This window comes from Martes martes (genome assembly GCF_963455335.1).
Source record: "Martes martes genome assembly, chromosome: 3".
NCBI lineage: Eukaryota > Metazoa > Chordata > Mammalia > Carnivora > Mustelidae > Martes > Martes martes.
Window position 1 is genome coordinate 4,019,489 of NC_137890.1, and position 21,383 is coordinate 4,040,871.

Sequence of the window (21,383 nt, forward strand, 5' to 3'; positions counted from 1 at the left end):
GTCATAAGTGACCTCAGCCAGGCACCAGTGGCCTGTGTGCAAAGCTGATGGGCACCGAGTATGAGAGCAAAGAAGTGGTCAGTTCAGTAGGCTCTGCCCCATCTGGGCTCACATTCCAGATCCGCTGCACTGTAGGGTTTGAGAGCTTGGATGAGATACAGAAATTCTCCAGGACCCGATTTCCCCAGTTAATGGCGATAACCCCTTCATCACAGAGTTGTTGCAAAAAATAAATGTCTTCGCCATTTTCGAAGACAGCTTGGTGGTTTCTTACGAAGCTGAGCGTACTCCTACCTGTATGTTCCAGAAACCGTGCTCCTTGCTATTGGCCCAAATGAGCTGAAAATGTATCTTATCTCCACACAGAGATCTGCACACAAATGTTTACACCACTTCGTTCACAACTGCCAAAATGTGGAAGCAACTCAGATGTCCCTCAAGAGGTAAACAGATGAACGGGATCACTCAGATAGTGGGATATTACTCGGAAGCAAAAAGGAACGAGCCATCAGACTACAAAAAGGCCTGGAGAACCTGAAGGGCACATTACTAACTGAAAGAAGCTGGGTTCTGGAGGCTGCGTAGGGTGTGATCCAAACTCTCTGACATTCTGGAAAAGGCAAAACTAGGCAGACAAAAAGATCAACGGTCTGTCAGGGGTTTGGGGTGTGCAGGGGTGAGGAAGGGGAGCACAGGGGACCTGCAGGCAGTGAAAGATTTCATGTCATACTGCAGACACCCATACTGCATGACATTGCCCATTTGTCCAAACCCGTGGATTACAACACCAAGGTTGAGCCCTAATGTAAACCGTGCTCTTTAGTTAATAATCTTGTGTCATTGTGTGTTTTTCCATTGTCGCTGCTTCGCCACACTAACCCAGTCAGTTAAACACAGGGGGGATTAGGGAGGTGGCAACTCGGTGTACGGGAACCCTGCGTTTTCTGCTGAATTTTCTGCAAACTTAAAACTGCTCTAAAAATACTCTGTTGATTTTTTAATCAAAATTAGAAAATGCATGCGAACTGGTCCAGTACAGTGAATATATAAGCAGTTTAAAAATTTAACGGAGGTAGTCTGCTATGTGCTGGCATCAGAATATATCACTAACCACCTCCTACTTAAGAAGTCAGAGATAGGAAGAGATTTCTTCAGCCCAGGCTGGGAGAGAGAGCCCGACCTACAGCTTCTTTCCCTCCTCTCTCCTTGTCATTATTCTTTCCCTCTGCCCTGACTCTCCAGGACTCTACCTTCACCAGCGTTCCCAGGTTTGCAAACCATTTCCTACAGTTCAACAGGAGTCGATGCTCATCACGCAAGAGCAGCGTAGAAATTGTGATACTGCACCTTTTTGTTGAAATTGAATATGATTTGAGGAAACAGTAACACGGTTTAGCAGGGTTTGACTTGTCTTTGAATGTTCTTCCAGTTCCTGGTTCTATCACTCTTAATATTTCTCTCTTTACATTTATTTTTTTTTTGTCCAAAACGTGGAAATTTCATTTGGGAAGGTAATTTTCAGAGTTAATTTATTAAGACATTTTATTCCTTGACCAATTTTTTAAAAACATAACACAAATTTAAAATTCTACTTCATCTACTTTAATTTTAATTCGCTGATTTTTAAACTCAGAATCAAATTATTTATTGTGTTATGCATCAAAAACTAATGATGTATTTTACGGTGACTAACAACACTAATTTCACTGGAGTACAACGCGCACCTGTCCGCTCATTGTTCTAGTGCTTCCCTCTAGTGGTTACACGGGGGTATAACATCTAACCAGGCAAAGGCGGGACGGTTCATTGCTTAAAATGAACATTTTGTGGGTTCGTTTCCAAATAAATGTAACATGCATAGTTAACAGTTTCACGATTAGAGGAAATACGTGAATTTAAAAGCGGTCCCTTGGCATCTTGACGGACACTACTCGGCCAGGAGGTGGTGCATCTGATTTGACAGGATGTAAAGGGGGGGGATTCGTCCCCCAAAGGCACAGCAACTGTTCCAACATGAGAAAAACACCAGGCAAACCCAGCCTGAGGGACGTCCCGCAGAACAGCTGCCCAATACTCCTCAAACTGCGGGACCATGAAACCAAGGAAAGTCTGAGGAACTCAGCCCAGACAGGGCAGGTGAGGAGACAGCGTGGAAGGCGGAAGGCACGGCCCGGACTGGGTTCTGGAAAGCAAAGGAAACCGAATGAAATCCTAGTCCCGGGTGAGCTCGGTTCATGGGAACGCGTGGGGGTCCCTCCTTGGTTGTGAGATGTAAGAAACCGGGACACGAACGGTGGGCGCACCTGGGCGGGGCATCTCTAGACATTTCCGCAATCCCTTTGTCATCTCATAAGCCTAAGTCTACCCTAACGTTTAAAAAAGTGCTTCACACACTTTCTTTAAAAGGTTGTTGTTGGGGCGCCTGGGTGGCTCAGTGGGTTAAGCCTCTGCCTTCGGCTCAGGTCATGATCTCAGGGTCCTGGGGTCGAGCCCCGCATCGGGCTCTCTGCTCCGCGGGGAGCCTGCTTCTCCCTTGCCTGCCTCTCGGCCTGCTTGTGATCTCTGTCAAATAAATAAGTAAAGTCTTTTTAAAAAATAAATAAAAGGTTGTTGTTATTTTAACCTTCCCCAGAGCCCCCCCCCCTTCCTTCCTGGCACTATAATCTCAAAATCCTAATATTTTTAACCAAATTCTGTACCTTTCTGCCCAGCTCTCCAAATTCATTTAAAAAAAATGAATTTTGCACGTCATACGAGTAACTTTTATACTATGTAATCTGTACCTTACTAAACTTTTTTTTTTTTTTAAAGAACGAAATTCTGTAAGTTCTATCCACTGATTCTGATTTGATCCTGTAGGTCCTTACGTGTTGAAAATGTTTCTTCCTTCTTCTTTCCCTCCCTCCCTCCTCCTCTTACTCTTTTCCCGGACTCCGTGTGTGTGTGTTTGGGGGCGTCCTTCTCGCGCAGGAATTTCTACTTTCTTCTCCCTTCGTTACCAGAGAGCGTCCCTACTCTCCACCCTGGGGTGCGGCGTGGGGAAGAGCGGGGCTCTCTCACCGCCTAGGCGGAGGCAGGGGCTCTGCCTGGAGCAGCCGTGGAACACACTCCCCAGGACCCCAATTAGTCTGAAGTTTCAGCAACGGAGACGCCCGCACCTTCCCAGCCAGCACCGGCAGCAGCTGGTGAGCGCCTGGCGAGGCGTCGGTGTGCGCATGCGCCCCCTTCCAGCGCATGCGCGCCCCGCCCCTCTCGCCTGGGAGGCGCATGCGCGCCCATCCACGTGGTGAGGCCACTGCCCGGAGCGCAGGTCGCAGGGACACATGGAGGGCCACGCGGAGGGCCACACGGAAGCGGACTGCCTTCCCTGCGGCCGTTTGCTCCGAGGCCGGAGCACCACCTTCCGAGGTGGTGGACAGGAGTCCTAGGCAGGCCATGCTGTTTTGCAAACCTCTTGTGCACTCTTGCTGCGGTTTTTGGACTCCCGTTGGGCAGCCCTACCCGCGCAGAGGTTACAGCCCTGCCGGCTCGGAGGTTACAGCCCTGCCGGCTCAGAGGTTGCAGCCCTGCCGGCTTGGAGGTTACAGCACTACCCGCTCGGAGGTTACAGCCCTGCCGGCTCGGAGGTTACAGCACTACCCACTCGGAGGTTACAACCCTACCGGCTCTGAGGTTACAGCCCTGCCCACTCGGAGGTTACAGCGCTGTTACAGGCCTGCCTGCGGGCTCGGAGCTTACAGCCCTGCCGGCTTGGAGGTTACAGCACTACCCGCTCAGAGGTTACAACCCTACCGGCTCTGAGGTTACAGCCCTGCCGGCTCAGAGGTTGCAGCCCTGCCCGCTCGGAGGTTACAGCCCTGCTGGCTTGGAGGTGACAGCACTACCTGCTCAGAGGTTACAGCCCTACCGACTCAGAGGTTACAGTCCTGCCCACTTGGAGGTTACAGCCCTACCCGCTCAGAGGTTACAACCCTACCGGCTCTGAGGTTACAGTCCTGTTACAGCCCCGCGGGCTCGGAGGTTACAGCACTACCCGCTCTGAGGTTACAGCCCTACCCGCTCGGAGGTTACAGCGCTGTTACAGGCCTGCCTGCGGGCTCGGAGCTTACAGCCCTGCCGGCTCAGAGGTTGCAGCCCTGCCGGCTCGGAGGTTGCAGCCCTGCTGGCTTGGAGGTGACAGCACTACCTGCTCAGAGGTTACAGCCCTGTTACAGCCCCGCGGGCTCGGAGGTTACAGCACTACCCGCTCTGAGGTTACAGCCCTACCCGCTCGGAGGTTACACTTGACAAGTAATCAGTTCGTCTTAACTTCCAAGGGAGTCAGAGCGCCATGTAGGAAGCAGCTGACATGTCTGAAAGGCAGATCCAATGTGGCTGTTTTCATGGCGGCATAACTCCTGCTCGCACTGAATGTGCGCCTGCCCCAGCAGGTGCCCGCGGGCCCCACGGGATGCGCCCTCCCTGACGAGACCCGCTAGGAGGGTCAGCTGTTTCTCAGCATTTGGAGGGAACCCTGTGGGGTCGAGGCTGGGGGGTGCGGGCAGAGTCCCTTGAGTCCCAGAGTCCCTTGTCCCTGCTCACACCTGTAAGTGGGACTGGGATGGGCATCCCCAGAGCCCGGCAGTCTTTTTCCTGCGGGTGTTTTCTTTCTCCTCACCACCAACTCCACCCCCCGACCCCCCCGCCCAGCCCCGACATTTTCTAGCCACTCCTTCCTGATCCCGGGATCCCGGTTCTTTGACTCCTATGGGGTTAAATTTAGGAAAGCCTTGGCTCCCATACTGACACTCTTGCCCCAACCGTCCCCTAAATCCTGGAAATACTTAGCCTCCAGGGCAGGATGTAGTCAGAGCTGCTTTCTGTCTCAGGGCACTGTAAGATAGAGGCAGGTGTCCTTCTGGGACCTGAAGGAGGATAGACAGTGGTATTCCCCAACCCGAGGTGGCGGGGGAGGGGGGGGTGTTGGTGCTTTCTGGTTCTTTCTTTCTTCTCTTTTTATTTTTGGTCTATTCAAGATCTCTTAAAATCAAACAACAAAACCAGATTTAGCTTTTGGATCTTTTGCTAAAATAAAACCAAACAGTGCATGTCTCTTTCCTTCTTTTGAATTCCATTTGCAATCCCTCCCTTCTCTCTCTCTCTCTCTCTCTGTGTGTGTGTGTGTGTGTGTGTGTGTGTGTGTGTGTGTGTGTGTATCTTTCAAGCAACAGCATTTAGCATGTATAATGTGCTAGGTACCCTTCTAGGTGTTTTCATACGTTCATCTGTTTCTCCCGGAAGCTGGGGGAGTTCAGCAGTACTGCTATCCCCAGATCCTAAAGGATACGACCAGTGAACAAACAGCCTGCCAGGGCCTTGAACTCCAGGGCACAGCCCTAGAGACATGCCCTTACTTGCCATCCTGTCCTTCTCTCCAAGAGCTTCAAGCGGGACCACTCCCTAATTTGCAGAGCCCAGGGCAAAACAAACATGCAAGTCCCCTTGCTCAAAAATTATTCCAAATCTTGGGACGCCTGGGTGGCTCAGTTGGTTAAGCTGCTGCCTTCAGCTCGGGTCGTGATCCCAGGGTCCTGGGATCGAGTCCCGCATCGGGCTCCTTGCTCGGCGGAGAGCCTGCTTCTCTCACTGCCTCTGCCTGCCTCTCTGCCTGCTTGTGTGTACTCTCTCTCTCTCTCTCTCTGGCAAATAAATAAAATCTTTAAAAAAAAATTATTCCAGATCTCAAGACGGAGCAGCAGAGGATTAAAGCAAGATTAGGAGCCTCTGGAGTGCTCGAGTAGCAGCTCCATCTTGAAGAGCTGCTTTTGCGTGTGCATGTGCGTGTGTGTGTGTGTGTGTGCGCGCGCACACACATGCCTGTGTTGCGGTGTGTGTGTGATGGTGTGTGTGCGTGTATGTGCATTTGTGAAACAAATTATTGCTAGTTTTATGTAGAGGGAAAAGGTGACACCGAAATTGTTGTTGCATACCAGGTGTACCACTGTTGTTGCATTGTAGTTCTCCTTTCTTTATTCCTCTAAAATGACAAGTTAACTAGCCCTTGGGTGGTCTCAATGGACAGTTCAGTATCACAACATCATACCAACCATTTCTGCATCAGACACAGCTCCCCTCTCCTTCCTAAAAGCCCATTAGTTTCCATCTTTGTGATTAGTTTGAAATACAGTGTGTGACTGAACAATTGCCCCACATCTTTCCACATGCATGAAATTACATGAGCAGAGAAGGTATCCTACCTTCTAAATATATCATCCTACGTATTGGTAAGGATTATACCAACATAAGATTATAAAATGAGTCTATATAAGCAAGAAATCCATACTCGTGCTACATTATTAATATGCATATATGATTTTATTTGATTGTCTCTATTTTTAATAATCTTAATAATGATCTAAAACATAATTTCATTGCATTAATTTTAAAATAACCAAAGACTTAGTTTACTTTAATAAGGACAGTGGTGACGGTGAGGACCTCAAACCAAGCCTAAAAAGTTGGTCTGGCCACAGCTGAGCAGGGACAGCCTCCAAGTGTGGCATCGCTGACCCCTCTATGGGCCCCTCACTCCCGTGCTTCAGCCATGGAAGACAAGGAACCCCAAAGGAGCAGCTGCCCTGATATCAGCAAGACTGGGGACCTTGGGCCACTTCCTTTTAACCATGATTAGTTTGTAAAATTTTGCCCAATGCATACAAAGTTACAGAACTGATTTGTGAAAGCGAATATGCCCAAAGGTAATCAGCAGTAAAGTGTATTTGATAATCGCCAGCATCCTGGTGTGGGGCCAGGCAGAGGACAGGTAGACAAAGAGAGTCACGTGGGGTCTGCAGCCCAGCGCTCGCCTGCATGGCTCCAGTGGGCCGCCGGAAACTAGCCCAGTGGGTTGTTGCCCCCAACAGCCTGGTTTGGTGCGGTTTTCCGTTAACTGTTTATCATTCAGAGATCTCTCTGGCAGTATTTACTGAAGCTGAATGTAGGCACATCCTCTGTCACAACAATTCGACTTCTAGGTGTCAGTCCAACAGAAATGTGTACATAGGTTTCCCCAAATATTTTTGGAGAATATTCATAGAAAGTTTAAATGTCCTGTTTTCATGAAACAAGTTTAGATTTTTATATTAGCAAATCGGAAGCCAAAGCAAACGCATCAGCTGCATGGGTTGGTGCGTCGTTCACGGGTTACAACCTTAGTCCCAGGACAGCACACCTGATTCATAGCTCAAGTTACAATAGGGTCCCATAAGTTCTTCTGACAGTCCACTGCTGTCCCCAAACCAATCCCTTCTCTGCACCCCAGCTGAGAGTGAGCGTCGGTCTCTCCAGGGCCCAGGTGGGGCTGCCCATCACTTCGTGGGGGCTTGCTGGCTTGTCCCACACAGGTGAGCAATTCAACACTCAAGTACTTAGTTCCCAGCATCCATTCTGAGTTCACTTATAAGACAACCGTCTGGCGTCTGGGTCTATACAGTGAAACTTAGAAACGTTCTGTTATAGGAAATCCCACTATGACATCATTTTTCCTAAAGAAAATTGGGAGAAAGCTAGGGAAAGGGAGACACTGGACCCAGTGCTGCCAGGCAGACCCCGCCTCCCACTCTCCCCACTATGGGACTACCTCCTCCTTGTCCTGTTTCCTCATTGCTAAATAAACTCTTACAGAACCACTCTGACTTCCCTCACAATTTCACACGAGGAAGACAGGATTCGCATTTCAATGCTGGTTTAAACTCAAAGCAAAGTAAAAGTTAAGGATACTTTATGTGGCAGAAGGCAGCATCTGCCCATAGCCTACGCTAAGTCATTGAAGAGGAACACGGGAGACCCAGGTAGAGCACAGTGGCTTGACGGGAAAGCCTGCTGAGCCAGAGCACTACCTTCTTTACCCAGATGCTCCAAGAATTACTTCTTTTATATCTATCTATAGTACTGATGTGAGCAAATCCTTTTTGAAATATATAAGCTATGCATGATCTCAAATGCTTTGTTTCCTACCCTAACGCATGTTACTAAATAATGTTTTACAGTATGCAGTGCATTTTATTTATTTATTTATTTATTTTGAAAGATTTATTTGTTTATTTGAGAGAGAGTGCGTAGGTGCACGCAGCAGGGGAAGGGGGAAAGGCAGGGGCAGAGGGAGAAACTTAAGCATGCTCCCCGCTGAGCATGGAGCCTGATGTGGGGCTCGATCCCATGACCCTGAGATCGTGACCTGAGTTGAAACCAAGACTCGGAGGCTCAACCGCTGTGCTACCCAGACACCTCAGCACTGAATTTTTTAAAACGTCATTTAGTTACATGGAGAGAAACGAAAAGATGAGTGGTGTTAAGCAAACTCCATCAAAAAGCCAGGCAGAAGGCACTGAGATTTTCTCTTCTGCGATTCAAGTTAGCAGCAACATGAGGAGAATGACTCACCTCCTAGATCAGGACTTCTGCTCTCCCTATACTTTTTAACTATAATATTGTAACAGTAAGTTTGAAAATATATTTGATTTTAACAAAAAATCCGAAAATGTGGTAATCAGAGTTTTAAACAACGTTTCATTTTAGACATCTTAGACACAAAGTACAAATCGTCTTTTGTTTCGTTCGGAAGAGCATATTCTTAAACACATTCAAACGTGGACTGGAGAAAATGAGTCTAGACCGGGGTCTATTTTTTCCACCTAGAAATGTTTAAATTAGAGAAGGAAATTGTTAAATGAAGTAAATTCTTTTTTGTAAAAAGACAAGCAGAACAAGGGAGATTGATGTCATAAAGACAGTTGTGACAGCGTTTGTGAATACGATTCTCTATTAGATGGAAACAAGGGTGATGTTTCTGGTGTATCCAGAGCCGTGCGTGTAACAAGCACATGGCACCGAACACCTTTCCAGACGCCAAGAACTTTAACGACAGCTCAACTTCCGTAAAGCTAATAACATGAGTGTGTTTTAAAGGCTGGAAAAATAGCAGCAGTTTAAATCAGAAGATTAGGAAGTAAAGGGCAAATAGATTCCATTATTATAAAGGTAGTCATTAACTTTCATTGAAGATTTGATTTTTACATAAGAACAATTATAGCTATTTTTTCACCCTATGCTCGCATACATAAGAATTGGAATTACCCCACAGTAAAGTTTCTGAAGTGACTGAAATTAGCTAGAAAGTGTAGACACAGGAGAGAATGACTTCCCTCCTGTGAAAAATGTCTGGTGGTCCATCAGGTGATATAATATTACAGATAAAAATGGCAGACTTGAAGTAAACTGGAAGAATTTAAATAGCACCTGCATTGTAAGTCCAAGTGCTTAATATATTTCAGTGTAAGCTTTTAATTACTTTTTCATGTGTCAAATGCAAGATTTCTACTTTTTTTCTTTTTTCTTTTCTTTCTTTCTTTCTTTCTTTCTTTTTTTTTTTTTAAATACTTCTCACCATGTTAACTGCAAAAGGAGAGGGGCATACTTAACGTAAAGAGAAAGGCTGGATGCTGAGATTTCCCAAGAATGTCCTAAAGTCCCACAGACACGATGGAATGTCGTTTTGGAAGAAATGACGATTGCCCCCTGGCAACCTGTGCTCCCTCCGGCTCAAGAAGCCACGACAACGTCGTTCAACATGGCATTGCAGTGAGAAGCCTACTTTCTATCCTTCCCTGAACGGGCCCTGTTTCTTGTAATTCACATGACACCCTTTGGCTGTGGTTGTCTGTTAAATTTCCTGTTTTGGTCTGGTTTCAGTGAATCAAAATAAGGAGCTCCCACAAAAGGCTAGTTAACTACTGTTTTTCTTCCTTTGGGTATTTCCAGTTAAGTGTCTTCTCCTTAGAGGTACAGAGGAAGGAAGGAATACAGCCACAGAGCAGGTGTAAGTAGGTCACAGAAGCTTCAATGCACCAAAAAACGTGCCGTCCCCGTCTCGCGATATCTGAGCGTCCTCCCGTGGTATTGCAAGCTGGAGCTCGTCTCCCTCTTCCAGCTTTGCGATGCCTGGAAAACAATGATTTACAGGGACTTTAAGTGGTTGTACAGCGCGGGAGGCAGGGTGGGGGGTGCACTAAATAAAACGATGTTATTCTGGAAAGGGTTACCATAGGCATCCACACTTCAAGGGACACCAACGGACTTCTAAACCGGTTACAAGTCTACCAGCCTAAGACCAAATTTAAAAAAAACAGATCGGCAGAAAGACTTACAGCAGATATAAATGTATTTCTCACCTACTGTCTATAAGATGGAGACTCTGAACAGAAACCAATGTTTTATTTGAAGAAGAAAGTTAAATAAATCATAGCACATCCCTCGTTGGGATATTGTGTGGTTTAAAGTGGTTTTGCTTCATTTTATTGACAAAAATGTTTATAACAGTGTTAAAAAATAATGATGTTAAATAAAAATACAAAATAGAATACACAAAGTACACACACACTATGCAGATGTATAAACTGCATAGATATCATAGAGGTATACACTGAATGTGCATATAAAATGTGTATATTACTAGGAAGAAAAAAAAACAAAACACCACTTATCAGCAAAGCCCATCCATTAACATAGTTTTTCTCTGGAGTCCAGACCATGGGGTTAGGAGACATTTGGATTATTTTTGACAGTCTTCTATGTTTCCATGTTCCCTTAAATGATCATATTTGTCCTCATAATCAAAAGCAATAAAATACTTAGCTTCTCAAAACTAACTAATAAATCTGTATGTGCCTATTTTACAAGGATGTGTTCTGTGATTCAGGAACACAGAATACAATTCAGGAACTACACTCGGTATATCCATGGGGACCCGTGTTAAAAGACAAAGATGACGGAGAAGAAAGGATGATTGGGGAGACGAAACAAAGTAACAAACAAATTACTATCGAAGTTGTTCTTATTTTCAGCCAACAATTTAAAAAAGCAGTTGTATTTTCATGAAGATGCCCTGAAAATGTATTTACACGAACGACGTTATATATGTTAACATCCATCAGGCCCAAAGCACCCAGATCTCCTCAGGCAACAGCCAGTCAGTGTTTACTTATCGAAACTTACGATGTACCAGACACCTTTCTAGACACGCACAGGGCTGTGATCAGAATGACAAAAGATTCTGTCTCCAAGGATCTTGGTTTTTTTGGTAATGGACTATGACAGACAACAAACAAAAGAACGTAGTTTCAGGTATTGTGAAGGGTAATATGCACACTTTTTAGGATCAGCAAAGCATTTGATGACTACAGGAAACAGTAAAAAAAAAAATAAAGCTGGAATTTATTTGTTGAATAGATCAGTTGTTATCATAGAGACTGAAGAGAATCTAGTATTTTGACAAAGGCTAGCGATCACGGAGCATTAAGTAATACTAACTCAAAATCAAGGCAGTGTGAACTGACAGTTTTCAAGTAGGTTCTGTCTGAAACTCTAACTCTGAGTTATTGGCTCTTTCAGTCCTTCCAGATTACAGCAGCCGAGATGTAACTTCTACGACAGACACTCGATTTGAGAGTGAAACAGCGAGATCCAGCTGTGCGTAAGACCAGTGTTTGGTGTTAGCTGGGCTCTTCAAAGGGACCATTTGCATTCTTTTCCCAGGTTATGATGTATGGGAGCACAGCAGGCTCTTATATACTAACTGGTTTGAAGCAGATTGGCACTAGAACAGATGAGAACTGCAACCCGGCATGTCCTGGAGAACGGTTCTCATACCTAACCTAAGCTCCGGCACTGGGGCACAGCCCAAAGGTCCAGTAAACTAGTCTTCAAAGGCGAGGCCCCGGGGAAGCGTGGCGGAGGGCGGGAGCACGGAAGGGCAATGACCAGACACAGCCCGTGTTGAGTACTGCTGTGCCTGGAATCGGTCCAGACGGGGTGGCCACGCCTTTCTGTGGGTTTTCTGCAACGCCAGGATGCTGGTCATCGCTGGGCGCAGGGGAACATCTCTTTATGAAAATTAGGGAGTTTGAATTCAACACACTTCCTCATCATCCCCTTACAGCTGTTTATGGCTGCGGGTCCACAAGGACGGCCCCCTCCAATTTCCCTTCCTTCCTGATGAGTGATCGTGCACTTGGTAGCAAACGCCTTTGAAACTTAGGGCTTCAGAGGCGGCGGCCAGGCCTCGGGCCCACGTTTCAGGGAACTGTACGGAACTGAAGACATGCCTCAGGGTTCTCAATGGTTATGTCAAATCACCAGAGAGGGATAAATGTGTTAAAGGCTAATACGGTTTTTTTTTCTCTCCCCTCATACCAGCTTTGATGCATTTACCCCCAAAATAAAATGAAGACTCTGTTGCAAGTTCAGCCTGAAGACCAGATGGGAACAAAGTCCTCCCTTTCCCTTTCTTTTCTCTCCACATCGTGACTGCCCCGAGCCGAAGGAGCCTCGCTCCCGCATGCTCGCATCCCAAAGTCACCTGTCTGGTCCATGTGCAGCACATGTCACCTGAAGGAGAGGGAGAGGGAGAGAGAGCCGCCGGGCAACCTCACCGGACCCTTGATTCGGTTAAGGGCATGTCTTCAGCAGCACGTAAAACAAAAACACAAACAAAAAAGGCTTTGGGGGCTCCCACTCTGGGGTCAGACCTGTTGGTTTCATCCAGGTTCTGGAACTTGGAAGCTGTGCCCTCTGGGACAGCATGAGCTACCTCTCTGTGTCTCAGATGCCGCCTTCCTTAAACGGGGGGGGGGGGGGGGGGGTTTGGAAGAAGGAGCCCAGGTCAGGATAAGACAAGGATGCCTGGCACATGGCAATCATTCCCTGGGTTCTTACGCAGCGTTATCTACCGAAGAAAATGCAGTTTGGAACTGCTCTCCGTGCTGATCGCCAGCGCGCTACGGCCCCTTCTCCATGTACAGAAGAACGATAAAACGATTACTAACGATTGTATCCGTTTCGACTCAAAGGAGCTAGCTCATCCTTCCAGAGAACAAACGCCACACGGCATACTGAGAACCGTCCTTCTATTTATACAGAATTGTTATTTACCAGCCGAGTAACAGGAATTATTGGGCAGTGTTGTAGGCATATTTTGAATACATCGGAACAAAGTCACCAGACTCAATTCGTCCCCAAAGACGTGGACTTTTTTCCTCTGTATTAGGTGTCCCATGGCAAAGGTGCTATCGGTGTATAAAACCTGAGGAACAAACCAGAGACGCGGGTCAGAAGTGAGCACAGCAGGGAGACACGGGCGGAGGCAGCCGGGGCAGGGAACCCACCTGACCATATATAAAGAAGTAGCCGGTTTCCTTCACCAGGATTTTGTTTTCCTTCTCCTCCAGGGCTCTTCCTCTTTTAAAGCTCAGCAGCCACGGAACGAACGTGTAAGCGCCTGTGATGAAGACAGAACACTGGTGAGAAGAACAGTTTTTCACGTCTGCTCAGTCGCTAAACCTGAGTCCGAAACTTAGAGGAGAAATTTGTCTTTTAAAAAAGAGACAAAGGAGACCAGCAGGACATTCCCCTGGTGTTTCAGCAGTGGTTTTGGACACACGACCTCCCGCACCCCCGTATGTGGGGACCCGAGGGCCAGCACATCTTAAGCAAAGTCTGCGTTTTCTTCAAATCTTGTGTACTTCAGCGACGTTCGCCAGAAAGCCTGGTCTGGACGGGACCAAACGGACCAAATGTCTCTGAATGACACACTCACAGAGGTTTTCCGGTTTTCCTCTGGTTCCCGGAGAGGACGGAGTTAGGATGGGAGACTTTAGCGAGGGGCATGGGGGAAGAAGGCAAGGAAGCCCCCTCCCCACCAGGCACCAGCACTGGGCTTAGGGGCAGCAAGGGAAGGGACCAAGACACAGCCTCTACGAGGACATGGTCAAGGAACTCGGCGATAGTCCTCTGCGATATCCAAGTTGAAGTGCTTACAGGTCAGCACACATGTTCTCCTCTGTGAGCCCTCAGATTTCACGGGGGAGGGGTGGGGGGTCCGCAAGGACAAGAGCCCAAGGAAGGGGGCACAGAGCCGCCAGCGGCTACAGAAACGGGTGGACGGGAGGGGACCCCGCTCTGGCGTGGGAACACCGTGCTCAGGGACAAACACCCTCTCCCGTGAATTCACAGCATTAAATTCGCTGGATTTCTCACCATTGTGTAAAAATACCGGAGTAAAGGGTGAAGCTGAGGCTAGGTTAAGAATGCGGGGGGCATAAATAAAATGGCATAAAACGAGTGAAAAGAAGATCAGGGAAGTGGTCATATAAGGAGAGGAAACAGTGAAATGAAACTGTGGTCTAAAATAGTCTAAAAATGTTCCTTATAATGGATAATGCTGGACAACACATGTCCCCAGGCTTCACCTCAGCCATAGCAAAAAGGGAAATAATAAAACGCAGGGTCCACAAGACGATATGCCAGAAGCTCCGGGAAGAACAACTTGTCCTAGGTTGAGTTTCAAGAACAATTTTCTTGGATTTTCTTGGATTTCTTGGACTTTTGTCAGGGGGCAGCACAGTAGGACCTGCTGAGTGAGTGTCCCTGCCTCAGCTAGCGCCCCCAAACCCATCATGTCCGGGCTTTTTCCGAATAGGATTCGGGAGGGAAGAGCATAAGACAAAACCCCCATATTTTCTCAACGCTTCAGAGAAGTAAAGAGCCCGAGGTGATCACACAAAGCAAAGGACACTGCGAATCTGAGATCCGTTCCCTCCAGCAGCCCTCCACGTCGGCATGGCCACAGGTGGCAGGCAGGCGGCTGTGAGGGAGACCACGAAAGGAGCCACAGAGGCCTGTGGACGCAGGTGGTCTCGTCCCTCCCCTTGTGTGCTCACAGGACACGCCTCTGTTTCCCATGGGGAGCGAGGAGGGCCCCCCGGGGTTCGGCAGGCCTGGTCACCCAGCTCTGCTGTTCCCAGGAAGGTCTGTGAGGAAACTGGACTTGGATAGAAACCCTCCGGTGCCCCACTGGGAGGGGACAGTCTCTGGAGGAAAGGTCTCCTCGGTGACACATCGCAGAGGCAATCTTGTCATCCCGTTTTGACACAGCAGAAAGGCAGTGGGAAGACGACAATACCGTCGTTTTCCATCGGTTTAAGTGAGATCCTGTGCTCACGGCATTTTTAAACGCAGACTGCCCAAAACATGGGAAGAATGAATTCTCGTGTTGTTACTACTGTGAAATGCAGCGGATGACGAAAGGGGCCTCCCGTGGTCCTGAGGACACCTGTCTGATGCTCTGACCAACGAGCACATTTTCTCCCTTAGAAACGGCACACGCCTGAGACTGGTACCTCTCTGACTTCGGTCCCCTGCTGCCTCCTGGGACCTGAGATGATGCCCCTAGGGGACAGGCAACCAAGAGTCACTGAATTAACGACCTCAACTTTAAACATAAACTAACTCAAAATGGCAGTGTGCTCTACAGTTGCCCACAAGCAACCCATTGCATTTTAAAAGCATCATATTATTTATTCATTTATTTCTGAAAGGGTTTCATGAGCTGGTTGCTAGAACTGTGCGACGCGGAAGCTACCACAGACGTAGGACATACTCAGGAGGTGAAGGGAAAGGCTCATTGCCAAACCTGCTTACTTATATCCTGGCTGGAGATATTTCTTGGCTGCACATTTTTTTTTCAATACTTTAAATTGATTTCCTATTTCTTTAGGAAAGGCTTTTCTTTACATCTATGAGCCGGTTCGTACCAACTTTCACTGCCGCATGGTCAGAATAGAAAGCAAAAGAAGTCGTTATTAGGTATATTCTGATGTTCTCTTGACATTTTCTTTTGGCATTTCGTCCTACCTTGCTGGAAATATTCTTACTAGAGACACTCCGTGGTTACCGGTTTTTATGTACTGTCTGTATTTCTGTTCCCTGCACACACACATTGCACACACGCATACACCCGCACGCACACCCATGGACTACACTGTGTGAGGCCAAATGCCAAGAACACAGCCTTGTCCGGTGTCTGCACTCGGGGAGTACATGCGGAGTGAATCTCAGACCCTTTAAGAAAACAGATGAAACAATACATTAAGAGCTAAAGTGATTATAAACTTAAGCATAAATATTATAACGTTTCTACATCTTAAAATTTACTGAGATTTTTAGCACACTAATTAGACTACGGATAAAGACTGACAAGAAAATATGCATGAGGAACCCATTCCAGAGGATGCTTTTCTAAACTGGAATGCATCACCACCAATAAATATTTGAGAATTCATAAGTAAACTCCAAGAGTTACTGCTTCTCTTTATCTCCGTTAGTCCACAGCTAGACACAGATGTGCTGTGGTGTATAAAGCCTGAACTTCCCAGCTCCACGGAGCTGTAAATACTTGAGGTATTTAAATGTCTCTGAAAACTTAAAATTGATGTGTGCAATAATATTGAAATGAAATCAACAGAAAAATAATTTACACTGTATTTGAAAGCATCTGCTCTTAAGAAGAGTACCTCTTTCATGATCTGACTTACATGAAAACATAAATTTTAGATTGACAACTTTTATAGAAATATGATGAGCACTGGGTGTTATGTGCAACTAATGAATCATTGAACACTACATCAAAAACAAATGAGGTACTATATGTTGGCTAATTGAATATAAATTTTAAAAAATTTAAAAAATGCCCAATTAAATCTTGAACAAAAAAAAAGAAAAATCAGATATATCTCATGAATACTTGTTTGTTTGTTTTTTAAATTTTACTTTATGAATAGATTTCCTTGCAAACATCCACACTTCTGGTGTTACCTCCCACAGTAACTGAAAAAACACTACAGAGAGCAGCTGTCAATCACAGCTATCCTATTTGGCTACCTTTCTGATTTTTTAATCTTAGTATCATACAGCTGCTGAAAATAGTTTTAGGGGATAAGATAATGATAGTACTTTCTTAGAAGGCAGGTTATGTCAACCAATTCAAGAAGTAGTAATTTTTAATATAAAAAGAGTGCTTTGGGGCATGGAAACCCACAGTTTTGACAGGTTTGATTCTATAGCTGGGACAGAGCAGGGGAATCAGGAGAGAGCACAAGCAGCCAGGCAGGGCCATGGAGGCTGAGTTATATGAAGGGCCACTGGAGGCCCTGGTTGGGCTGTAATAACTCTGTGGTCACCAGACAAGAAAAGGTACAAAATGGGGGCCAAGGAAACCAGCCAAGGGGAGAGATGATGGGGGTCTGTACCAGGATGGGAAGATGGGAATAGATTAATTCAGGTTATGTTCATGGGGAATAACTGACAAAGTTTTGAGATTGATGTAGTGACTCAGAGGGAACAGATAGGAATGACATCCAAAATTCTGCCTGAAACAACCAAGGACACAGTCGTCACACTCACTGGAATAGGACTGCTAGAGGAGGAAATTTGGGGACAAGTCCTACGGTCCAGGCTGAGATGTCACTAAGTTGTAGGAAGAGATGTTAAAAAGACAGAGTATATATGGGCTAGGAGCTAAGTGGTTTGGACTAAAGATCTACGTTTAAACCATCAGCACATACATGCTAAGTGATGACATAGGAGCATTGAAAAATGCCAAAGGAAAAAGAAGAATGAAAAGAGAATAAGATTGTATTGGAGGACTGAGGAACATCTATATTGAGGAAACACATCTGAGAGTAGTTTGCAAAGAAATTTAAAAAGGAGTGGCCCAAAGGGTAAGGAAATGATTAGAGAAATATACCAAGGGCAGCGTGCATTTCAAGAAGGGAGTCATCAAATATTAAAATTCTATTGGAACATTAAAAGTAAAGTTCATCATTGCCTATATGACATAATTAGATGGCAAGGCAGGAACAAACAAGAGACTTCTGCTATCAACATGATTGTGGAAATAACATCTGTCCTTTTTTACCTCCTATTGGGTCATGTGAAAGAAGCAGACAGATGCATGTTCTTCATAGTAGTTGTACAGGCTGCCAAAAGTCAGGGGCTCACACTGGGGCTGGGTGTGGAAGGGGAGAGGGGCAACCAGAAAACAGTGACAGGTCCTGGCATTGGTCAGCTTACAAAGAACCAGCAAGAATCAACTCCCTAATGATGAAGAAGCCCTCGTATGCACACAGAAATCTCCAGCAAACTCACAGTCCAGGAAATTTCCATGTTGACTAGAAGAACATGGGAGGCGAGGAGGCAAAAAAAATCATTGAAATGAAAATAAAAGTTTCAGAATGGGAAACAGGTATTGCAAAAACAAAGATAGAAATGAAGAGTTTAGAATTTGAAAAATACATCTAGAACTATAAAGTATATAGGAGCTATAAGACAGGTCAAGAACAACCACATACATGTAATTGGAACCCTGACAGACAAAACAAGCCACAACAGAAGTCAAGCAGAGCCACCACAGATGGAGGGGTGCCCCCCAGGCCAGGAAAGTAGATTCAAGATAGCTTCATTAGTTGTGGGTTGCTGCTGTAACAAACCATCACGTACTCAGTGGCTTAAAAAACAGACCTTTAGTGTCTCACAGTTCAAAACATCAGAAGTCTCACTGGGCAAAAATCAAGGTGTTGGCAAGTCTGTGTTCTTTCTGGAAGCTGCAGAGCCCAACCCTTGCCTTTTCCAGCTCCCACAGTCTGCCTGCTTTCCTTGGTTCCTGGCCTCCTCTGTCTTCCCAGGCACCAAACCCATCATTCCCATCTTGAATTTCAACCTCACATCACCTCTCTGACTCTGACCAAATCTACTTGCTCTGTGAGGACACTTGTCATTACCCTGGGCTCACCCAGATCGGCCAGGGTAGTTCCCCCAAATCTCTTATCTTCATCACACCTGCAAAGTACCCTTTCCCGTGTGACCTGCAATACTCAAAAGTCTCAGGGATGAGGCTGTAGATGTCTTTGGGAGCTGTTATGCTACATACTCAGCAGTCAACCCTGAGATACAGAGTAAAACAAGTACTGACTTTTAAAGGTAAATAAATAATTCTTTGTAAAATCAGGTTAAAAAGTCAAGCCACTTATAAGAAGAAAAATTTCTCTTACCTTTGTTCTCTTCAAAGTGCATTTAATGCCAAAAGAAAGTGGAGAAATTCCTACAACTCAAATAAAGAAAGGGGAAACTGGGGATTTTGTATCTAGCTATCTGTCCTTAACATATAGAAACTACAAAGATAGAGCTTTATCAATGCAGAAGCTTAGTGAACATTTTTCTCCTGAGCCCATTTTGAGTAAACTAGGCAAGAGTGAAATTCAGGAAACTAAGACATGAATGGGGAAAGCACAATAAAAGCACTTGGAATAGGTATTGACTACATTTATCTGTAAAACCAAGCAAAAAGCACATAAAGAGAATGGTTTGAACACAAAAGAACATAAAGAGAATGATTTGAAAGAAAAGAAGAAAACAGTTTTATGTCATGACAATGTAGAAATTATAAAATTTACAAATACAGAGAAGTAGAGGAGGAAAAATATTGGTAGTAAATTCATTCAACTGCCTCATTTGTAATACCTGGGGCTCCAAGGCTGTGTATTAAAGTTGACCTCAATGGATAGAAACATAGATATTTTAATAGTATGTACATAACATTTAGAAATATAACATTGGTACCCCAAAAATGTATGGTAAGGGAGAGGAGGAATATATAGAATTAAAAGGAATCATATTAATTTTATTCTAGACCAGAGTGGTCAATAGATATTCCCTAAAGACGTAATTATAGATGTCAGAGTAATGTCATAGAAAATGGCAGAGTAGAAAGCTCAAATAATCAGTCCCTCCACCGGAATAGCAATTAAACTGGCAAAACTTACAGAATCAACATCTTTGGATATATGAAATCTAATAAAAAAAAAAAAACTTACAGCAACCAAGACAGTACTTAATGAAAAAAAGAAAAAGGCTATTAAATTTCAGTAAGGAAGTATTGTATTTTTGCTTACACACTTGCCATCTCCCATTCTCCAACATAGCAGCAGCTAGGGAGATGAAGCCCTGAGTTCTAGGGGGCACCTTGCTGGAACTCTTGAGTATAATACTTACTTTATTCTCAAATCATTGTGGCTACGCATTTTGACCTGTCTGGATATTTCCTTTCTTTTTTTTCTTTTCTTTTCATTTTCTTTTTCAAGATTTATTTATTTTAGAGAGAGAACAGGGAGGGGGAGAGGGAGACTGAGAGGAAGTCTGAAGCAGACTTTGTGCTGAGCATAGAGCCTGATGTGTGACTTGATTGCATGACCCCAAGATCACAACCCAAGCAGAAACCAAGAGTCAGATGTCTTACTGACTGCTCCCTCCCACCCCTGGTGCCCCTGTTTGGAGATTTCTTTCAGATAGGAGCCAATCCCCAGCCTGGTGTCAATCAAAAATTTTAAAGATGTCTACTACATGTAGCCTTCTGGAACAAGGGACAGCAGACTGACGAAAGCATACAAAACAAACAGAAAATTATGGGTCATTTCCAGGGGAAAAAAAAGAAATTGGCAAAACCATTTTGAGGAAACCCAGATGTTGAACTTACTAGACAAAGATTTACATCTTTTAATATGCTTAAAGAGTGAAGGGAAACCGTAGACAAAAAGCTTAAGAAGACTAGCAGAATTATGTATAAACAAATGGACACTATCAGTAAACAGATAAAAAATATTTTGTTAAAAAAGGAACCAAATAGAACGTGAGAGCTAAAAATTAAAATAGCTAAAATAAAGAATTCAGTAGAGAGGTTACAGAGCAAATTAAGCAGGCAGGAGGCAGAATCCACAAATTTGAAAATAGAACAATTAAACTTATCTGGTCTGAGGAGCAGAAAGAAAAGAAATGGAAGTAGTGAATTGAGCAGGGGACTCTCAATCAGACTAACATTTGCATTATGGGAATCCCAGAAGGATCACAGAAAGGAGCAGAAAGAGTATTTGAAGAAATAAGAGGAGTTCTTCTTAACTTTGAAGAAAGAATGCATTACACATCCAAGAAGCAGAATGAATTCTAAAAAGGGTAAACATGGAGATGCCTGGGTGGCTCAGTTGGTTAAGCATCTACCTTTGGCTCAGGTCATAATCATAGGATCCTGGGATTGAGTCTCACATCATGCTCCTTGTTCAGCAGGGAGCCTGCTTCTCCCTCTGCCTGCTGCTCCCCCTGCTTATTCTCTCTCCAACAAATACAGGAAATCTTTAAAAAATAAAAAATAAATAAAAAGGATAAACTCCAAGAGATCCATACCAAGGTGAATTAAAATTAAGCAGCTAAAAGAAAGGACAAGGAGAAAATCTTGAAAGCAGCAGGAGAGAAGCAATCATTCCAGTACAAGGGATGCTCAATAATATTAACAGTTGATTTCTCCCTTGAAACCATGTAGGCAAAAGGCAGTGGGATGGACGGTTATGTCAGCAAGGTGCAGCACAGTAAGCCTTATACATCATCCCTTCACAGAAACATTGATGTAACAATACCTTGTAAATACCAAATAACTTGAAAAGAAATTCAGAATCCAGCTAAGAAGT

At 45.0% G+C, this 21,383-nt stretch overlaps 1 protein-coding gene across 2 annotated transcripts in view; it reads right to left on the reverse strand.

Moving 5' to 3' along the window:
* Positions 1 to 8,536: 8,536 nt before the first annotated feature.
* The window catches only part of TNFSF13B (TNF superfamily member 13b), a 33,331-nt gene continuing 20,484 nt past the window's right edge, over positions 8,537 to 21,383 (reverse strand). Inside the window, exons 4-6 of one of the 2 annotated variants that reach the window (XM_080797971.1) lie at positions 13,200 to 13,312; positions 12,967 to 13,117; positions 8,537 to 9,978 (exon numbers count right to left, since the gene is read on the reverse strand). In XM_080797971.1, the coding sequence (XP_080654097.1) occupies positions 9,866 to 9,978; positions 12,967 to 13,117; positions 13,200 to 13,312 (377 nt within the window). In that variant the 3' untranslated portion in view covers positions 8,537 to 9,865. The remainder of the gene's footprint in view (positions 9,979 to 12,966; positions 13,118 to 13,199; positions 13,313 to 21,383) is intronic. The other variant, XM_080797972.1, reaches the window with a different exon arrangement.